General features: G+C 70.9%; 1 protein-coding gene across 1 annotated transcript; it reads right to left on the bottom strand.

Annotated features, from left to right (window-relative positions):
- Positions 1 to 50: 50 nt before the first annotated feature.
- LOC115903787 (drebrin-like) lies at positions 51 to 7,408 on the bottom strand. The gene is made up of 14 exons (XM_030948495.1): positions 7,272 to 7,408; positions 5,968 to 6,020; positions 5,767 to 5,879; positions 5,616 to 5,690; positions 5,048 to 5,182; positions 4,874 to 4,951; positions 4,154 to 4,305; positions 3,130 to 3,184; positions 2,422 to 2,496; positions 2,183 to 2,309; positions 1,962 to 2,112; positions 1,172 to 1,841; positions 420 to 465; positions 51 to 343 (listed from the first exon to the last, which is right to left on the bottom strand). Exons 1-14 carry the CDS (start codon positions 7,355 to 7,357, stop codon positions 243 to 245), a joined length of 1,917 nt encoding a protein of 638 aa, XP_030804355.1. The 5' UTR covers positions 7,358 to 7,408; the 3' UTR covers positions 51 to 242.
- Positions 7,409 to 7,940: the final 532 nt, after the last annotated feature.

Below are 7,940 nucleotides of genomic sequence, written 5' to 3'. Positions count from 1 at the left end.
AATAATATTCACTAATAATTTGCATTAAAATTTATTTAACAGCTGCTGTGTGTGATTTTGGGTGGGGAGGGGGGCGTGGGGTCCCTGTGCCCATGTGGGGTGGGGGGGTTTTGGGGTGCTGCCCCCTCCCCAAGCTGCTCTTTTGGGGTGCAAAGGGGGGGGTGGAGGCTGTGCTGGGGGTGTGCTGTGGTGCCATAGGGGGGACCCCCCCCACCCCAAAAAGAGGTGCTGACCCCCCCCCATTACACAGCGTGGGGGGAGAGGTCCTCGTCCTCGGTGGGGGGGGTGGGACCCCCCAAAAGCGGTGGGTGGGGGGCGTCCCGGGCCAGCAGCAGCGCGAAGCCTGCGGAGAGAGTGGGGGTGAGATTTGGGGGGGGTTGGGGGTAAATTTGGGGGGTTTCCGGGGGGTTTTGGGGTACCTGGCGTGGCTTTGTGCAGGACGAGGCTCTCGCCGGGCTCCTCCCCCTGCGCAAAGTGGGAGGGGCCTGAGTGGTCTCTGCACCCCCCCCCCAGCTCGCTCCCCTCATCTGGGGACCCCACCCCGCCCCCATCCTGCCCCCACCCCATTCCCTCTCCAGCCCCCAGAACATCCCCCAGCATCCCGGGTTCGCCCCCCCCCGACCCCCAGCCAGAGCTCCCCCAACCCCAAAACCTGCAGCCCCCGTACCCCACATCACCCCCAGACCCACAATACCCCAGCCCCCCATCGCAGCCCCCCACATTTCCCCCAGCCCCCCATCAATCTCAGCCCCCCCATCACCCCCAGCCCCATAGAACCCCAAACCCCCATCTCGGCTCCCCACATTTTCCCATTCCCCCCCATCACCCCCAGACCCCAGCTCGGCCCCCCACATTTCTCCAGACCCCCATCACCCCCAGACCCACAGAATCCCCATCGCCCCCTATCTCAGTGCCCCACATCTCCCCCATCCCCCCATCGCCCCCCAGACCCCCATCTGAGCCCCATCCACCACCCCCAGCCCCCCATTGCCCCCCAGACCCCCATCTGAGCCCCATCCACCACCCCCAGCCCCCCATCGCCCCCAGACCCCCATCTGAGCCCCATCCACCACCCCCAGCCCCTCATCTCAGCCCCCCCACATTTCCCCAGCCCCCATCACCCCCAGCCCCCCATCTCATCCCCCCCATCACCCCCAGCCTCTCCCCGTACCTGCCCCGGGGGGGGTCCCGGTTCCCAGGGGGTCTCCCAGCGCCCCCCCCACTCGTGCCCCCCGATTCCGTTGCGCCCCAAATCCTGCGGCTCCTGCAGCGGGCGGGGGCGCCCTGCCGGGGGTTTTGGGGACCCCTCCTGCGGGCTGGGGACATCCTCGAGCAGCGGCCCCAGGGATTCCCATGCTGGGGGGCTGGGGAGGGGGGGACTGTCCGGGGGGGGCCCCTGCACATCCCGGGGGGGGCTGGGGGGGCACCCCCAGGCCGGAGCGCTGCAAGGAGGGAGGGGCTGCACCCCACAAGTGCTTTCAGAAGGGCCCGGCCCAGAGGGGACAGGGGGGACCCCCATGCGGGGGGGGCTGGGAGGTGGCCCAGGCATGGCAGGGGGGGACCCTGAGCTGGTGGTGGCAAAATCGGGGGTCCCCAGGGTGGCACAGGGAGGGGTCCCCATCCCCATGGGGCTGGAGGGGGTCCCGGTGGTGGCACTTTGGGGGGTGACCGTCACCACAGGGCTGGGGGGGCTCCCTGGGGTGGCACAGGGAGGGGTCCCCGTCCCCAGGGGGCTGGAGGGGGTCCCGGTGGTGGCACTTTGGGGGATCCCTGTCCCCACAGGACTGGTGGCATGGGGGGACCCTGCTCGGGCTGGGCTGGGAGGGGTCCCCAGGGTGTCCCTCCCCCTGGGGCTAACGGGGGTCGCGTCCATGGGATCTGTGTCTGTCATGTATTGTGTCATGGCTAACGGGGGTCCCGCTGGTGGCACTCTGGGGTGTCGCTGTCCCCACAGGGCTAACGGGGGGCAGAGGCGGCGGCGGCCGGCGGGGGCTGGCGGGCGGTGCCCCCGGGAGGCGCCGGGCGGGGGGGTCTGGGGGGGCTCCGGCCGGCGGAAGATGAAGGCGGATTCCGTCAGGCTGCGCTGGTACCGCAGGAAGGGCCGGCGGGCACCTGGCGGGGGCGAGAGCTCAGCAGGGACCCCCAGAGCCCCCGTGCCCCCCAAGCCGCCCATGGCACCCACCGGGGGTGCTGCCGGCCAGCGGCGATGTGCATGTGGATGTGGATGTGGATGTGGACCCCGAGCGCTCCCGCTGCCGGAAGAATTCCCGGGGGTTCTGGGTGCGCTGGGACACCAGGATGGCGGCTTCCTGCGGGACCGGGGGGTCAGCGGCGCTGGCACGGGGCACCGTGGGGCACCACGGCGCTGCCAGTGCCCCTGTGACCCCCCGGGGCAGGGAGGGACCCGGTGCCGGCACTCACGGCCGCCGTCCCGCTGAGGCCGGTGCGACCCCCGCGCTCCCGCTCGGCCGCCTCCTGCTCCCGCTGCTGCTGCTCCTGCGGGAGCGGTGGGAACACTGAGGGATCCATGGGGATGGAGCCTGGATCCCTTGGGATGGAGCTCTGGGTGCCCTGGGACAGAGCTCTCACACCTCCCCGGGTCAGAGCCCCAGCCCGCATCCCCGCGCAACAAATCTCCTGGATCCCTTGGGATGGACCCGCTCGATCCCCAGGGATGGACACCTCGGATCCCCTGGGATGAACCCCTTCAGATCCCCCGAGATTAACCCCTTCAGATCCCCTGGGATGGACCCCCCGGATCCTCCAGGATGGACACCCCGGATCCCCTGGGATGAACCCCTTCAGATCCCCTGGGATGCACTTCTAGATCCCCCAAGACAGACCCCCTGGATTCCCCAGGATGGACCCCCAGGATCCCCTAGGATCAACCCCTTCAGATCCCCCAGGATGGACACCCGGAACTCCCTGAACCCCCTGGGATTGACCCCCCGGGATGGACCCCCTGAAACCCCCTGGGATGAAGCCCAGACTGCCCGGGATGAACGCCCTGGATCCTGCCGGGATGGAACCCCCGGACAGATCCCCCCGATCCTCCTGAGACCTCCCCCGATCCCCCTGAGACCCCCCGATCCCTCTGAGACCCCCCATTCCTGTCCCCTTCCTGCTCACCCATCGCTCCTGCTCCTTCCTGCGCTCCTCCGCATCCAGCCGCGCCTGCTCCTGCCTGCGGGGCCGCACGGGGGCGTCACCGAGGGGACACCGAGGGGACACGGAGGGGGACACGGGGTGGGACACGGAGGGGTGGGGCATGGGACAGGATGGGACACAGATGGGAAACACCAGTGGGATATGGGGATGGGGACACGGGGGTGGGACAGGGATGGGGACATTGGTCTGGGACAGGGATGAGGGCACGGGGGTGGGACATGATGGGACACAAATGGGAAACACCAATGGGACATGGGGGTGGGACATGGGACAGGATGGGAAACACCAATGGGACATGGGGGTGGGACATGGGACAGGATGGGAAACAGATGGGAAACACCAGTGGGATGTGAGGGGATGTGATGGGACATGGAAATGGGACAGGGATGTGGACACGGGGCTGGGACAGGGATGGGGACACGGGGGTGGGACATGGGACACAGATGGGAAACACCAGTTGGATATGGGGATGGGGACACGGGGGTGGGACAGAGATGGGGGCACGGGGGTGGGACATGGGACACAGATGGGAAACACCAGTTGGATATGGGGATGGGGACACGGGGGTGGGACACGGGACAGGATGGGACACAGGTGGGAAATACCAGCGGGATATGGGGATGGGGACATGGGAATGGGACATGGGACAGGCTGGGAAACACCAGTGGTATCTAGGGATGGGGAGAGGGGGATGGGACATGGGACACAGATGGGAAACACCGCGGAATGTGGAAATGGGATGTGTGACAGGATGGGGTACAGATGGGAAACACCAGCGGGATACGGGGATGGGGACAGGGGGCTGGGACAGGGATGGGGACACGGGGCTGGGACAGGGATGGGGACAGGGGGCTGGGACAGGGATGGGACACAGGGCTGGGACAGGGATGGGGACAGGGGGCTGGGACAGGGATGGGACACGGGGCTGGGACAGGGACGGGGACACGGGGCTGGGACAGGGATGGAGTCCAGCGCTGCCCCTCACCGGCGCTCCTCGATGAGCCGCTCCCGCTCCTGCAGCCGCCGCTCCCGCTCCGCCGCCTGCAGCCGCTCCTCCTCCATGCGCTCCCGCTCCCAGCGCCGCCGCTGCTCCCGCTCCCGCTGCTTCTCCTGCTCCTTCCGCTGCTGCTCCTCGCGCTGCGCACGCACCGGGATCAGCGCCGGGAGCCGCACCGGGAACCGGCACCGGCGGCTGCACCGGGAACTCACCCACCCCCGCACCAGGAGCGGCGCTGGGATCCCGCTGCTATCGGCACCGGCACCGGGAACCGGCACCGGGACTGGCACCGGGACTGGCACCGGGACTGGGACCCTGCCACACTTCATACTGGGGCTCTCCCAGCCTCGGCACCGGGACCGGGACTGGTACAGGGACCGGCACTGGGACCCCACGGACCGCCGCACCAGCTCTGGCACCAGAACCCCCCGGGGCTCGGCACTGGGACCGAGACCCCCACCCCATGGGCAGTGGGACCCCTGCAGGGCCAGCACCGGGACCCCCACAGACCCCTGGGCTGGGACTGGGACCCCACTGCACCCCACACCGGCACCGGGACCCCCACAGACCCCTGGGCCGGGACCCCACTGCACCCTACACCAAGCTCGGCACCGGGACCCCCGGGCTCTGCCCCGAAGCAGCAGCCGTGACCCCATCCCCGGGATACCGGGGGACCCCCCAGCCCTTCCCCAGCCCCCCACCCCTCACCTCAGCCTGCTCCCAGAAGGAATCGCGCTGGGTGCGCTGCAGCTCCAGCGCCGGGTTGGTCTTGCGGTAGTTGGTGCCCTGGGGAGCACAGGGGGGGCAGAGTGGGACCCCCAGAACCCCTTGACACCCCTAGAGAGCCCCGGGAACCCCGCAGGGACATCGCCCCCCACTCACCACCAGCTCGGGGGTGTCCTGGGGGGTCCTCCTGGGAGGGCGAGGGGCGGGGGGCTCCAGCTGTGCCAGCACTCGGCGCAGCCCCTCCAGCGTCACCTCCTCGGGGCGCCGGGCGCTGATCACGGCCGTGGCCTCCTGCCAGCGGCACGGGACACGATGGGACAGTGCCACCCCTCCCACGGCCCAGGCTCCCCGGGGAATCCCGGCACAATTCCCACGGACGTGTCAGATGTGGGGACTGGATCCAGATGTGGGGCCGGATCCAGATCCCGGAGCCCGACAGATCAGCGGAAGCGGTTCCGGGGGATGGGGGGGGGCGGGACAGGACCCCCCCGTCAGGACGGGACCGGGGGGGCGGGGGAAGGGATCCCAACCACAGCTCCGGCACGGCGGCCAAGACTGGGAGCACTGGGAAAGCGCGGCTGAGTCAGCAGCGCCAGGAATGCGCCCGGGCACAGGCAAAGGTCGGGGAGGCGGGATGGGGGGGACAGGGGGGGCAGGAATGGGGAACTTGGCGTGGCGGGGACCCCGATCCGCACCCCCCGAGGGCTCCGTGCCCCCCACTCACCCTGAAGAAGCTCCGGATGGCCGGCAGGTGCCCGGCACACGCCGCCCGCTGCGGTTCCGGCACCTTTTCCCCCACCTGGCACCGCAGGGATCGCTCAGCCCGGGGGGGTCCCGGCCGGGGGGTCCCCCCGAGCTGCTCCCCCCGCACTCACCCAGCTGATAAGGACGATCCTGGGGGTGCCGGAGCCGGGATCGGGGACCCGGCACAGCCCGTACATGACGCTGCCCGCAGAGAATTTTCCAGCGAGCTCATCCGGTCCCCCGGCTGTAAGGAGGGGGGGTGAGAAGGGGTACGGGGAAACTCGGGGAACCCCCCCCCACCCAATACTGCCCGGCAGCGTCGCTCCCGGTACCTCCGGAATCCAGGAGCTTGAGGTCGTGGTGCTTCTCATAGCCAAAGACGGCCCTGGGGGGGAGAAAGGGGGTCAGGGTGGGGGTCAGGGTGGGGGGGTCACAGCGCGTGTCACATCAAGTGGGGGGACCTGCCAGGCTTGGGCACCCCCCGCGCTCCCCCGTGCCACCAGCTTGGGATGAATTCATGGAAGTGCCGCCGGCAGCATCCGCCCCCGGGACAATGGGAATGTGGGAAGCGCCAGAGCGGCACAACCCCCCCCCCCACAGCGACCCCCCCCGTGCGGCGGTGCCGGGACCCCCGCCCGGCCCTCGGAGGGCTCGGGGGGCCCCATCCCGGCGGGACCGTTTTCCCCCCTCCCGGCCATTCCCGGCGGCTCTGCCCCTCTTTGTTCCCGCGTGGCTCCGGTTCGGGGCTGGGCACGGCTCCGGCAGCACGCGTGGAGCATGGCAGGGCACGTCACGCGTGTCACGGCATGTCGCGACAGGCTGCGGCGCCACATGGCGGGACCGAGCCCGGCACGCGGCCGGGAGGGCGCCCGGGAGGAGCCGGCGCTGGAGCGGCTCCAGCCGCGCTCCGGGGGCAGAGGGCAATGCCCGGGCTGTCGGTGGCCGCGGGGACGGGCGCTCCCGTGACGCCGGGGGGGCTGCGAGGCCGATGAGCCCCGGTGCCGTCGCCCCGCACCCCGGGATGGGGATTTTGGGGGACACCGGCCCCGCGGCACCGGCACCGAACTGGGGCCAGCCCGGGACCCCCAGCCCGGGACCGTACCGGGACCGCGTCCCCCCGGTGCAGGCGCGCAGAACCCCCCGTTTCCACAGCCCGGGGTGCTCCCCGCTCCCGCAGCCCCCCCGGGCCCGTCCTGCCCCAGCCCCGGGCGGCGGCGCCGCTCCCAGCCCGGCGGCACCGGGAGGGAGCGGGCGGGACGGGGCGAGACCGGCTGGGGCTCCCGGTTCCCAGCACGTAGGGCTCAGTCCTGGGACCCCCCCGCGGACCGGCACCCCCCGGCCCAGACCCCGGTGGGTCCCTGAGCCCCTTCCCGGTGCCGGTACCGGTGCCTCTCGGCCCGCCCCCGACGCCCCGGCCCGTGCCGGTGCCCGTTCCTGCTCCCGTTCCCGGTCCTGTGCGCGGTGCCTGTCCCAGCGCCCGTTCCCAGTCTCGGTCCCCTCTTCCGTTCCCGTTTCCATTCCCGGTTCCCTGTGCCGGCTCCTCATTCCCGGTGCCCTCTTCCCGGTCCTCCCTTCCGTCCCCGTTCCCGGTCTCCATTCCCGGCTCCCGTTCCCTCTCCCGGTGTCCCATTCTCACCAGTCGGTCCCAGCCCGGGGGTTCCCCACGTCCTCCCGCGCCGCCAGCAGCGCCAGCCGGTACCGCTCCAACCCCGGCCCCGCCATCCCGATCCCGGGGCCGATCCCGATCCCGGAGCCGCCGCCGCCGCCGCCCTGCGCCCGCCCCTCGCTCCCTCCCCCGCCACCCCCCGGCACTTTCCACCGCCCACGGGCGGCACCGGGCGGGGCGGGGGCGGGAGCGGCCGGGAGGCACCGGCACGGGACGGGCGGCGCTGGGAGCGCCGGGACGCGGAGAACGGGCCCGGGTCCCGCCCCGGGACGGGGTCCGGTACCGGGATGAGGGTCCCTGTACCGGAATGGGGGTCCCACATCAGTATGGGGGTCCCTGTACAGGGATGGGGGTCCTGAACAGGGATGGGGTCCCTGTACTGGAGTGGGGGTCCTGTATTGGGATGGGGGTCCGGTACTGGGATGAGGGTCCCTGTATGAGGGTCCGGTACTGAGACGAGGTCCAGTACCGGGATGGGGGTCCCATACTGGGATGGGGGTCCCTGTACTGGGATGGAAGGTCCCTGTACTGGGATGAGGATCCTGAACAGGGATGGGGGTCCTGTACTGGGATGGGGGTCCCATATCAGTATGGGGGTCCCTGTACAGGGATGAGGGTCCCATACTGGGATGAGGGTCC

This window comes from Camarhynchus parvulus, chromosome 4 (assembly GCF_901933205.1).
Source record: "Camarhynchus parvulus chromosome 4, STF_HiC, whole genome shotgun sequence".
NCBI lineage: Eukaryota > Metazoa > Chordata > Aves > Passeriformes > Thraupidae > Camarhynchus > Camarhynchus parvulus.
The sequence above is the reverse complement of the archived record's forward strand: the minus strand, read 5'-3'. Positions and strand labels throughout refer to the sequence as shown.

Coding starts and splice junctions, on each gene's coding strand:
- LOC115903787 (XM_030948495.1), bottom strand. CDS start 7,357: ATGGCGGGGCCGGGGTTGGAGCGGTACCGGCTGGCGCTGCTGGCGGCG. Junction 5,691..5,766: donor GGATCGTCCTTATCAGCTGG/GTGAGTGCGGGG, acceptor CTGCGGTGCCAG/GTGGGGGAAAAGGTGCCGGA. Junction 1,842..1,961: donor CGCCGCCGCCTCTGCCCCCC/GTTAGCCCTGTG, acceptor CCCCAGGGGGAG/GGACACCCTGGGGACCCCTC.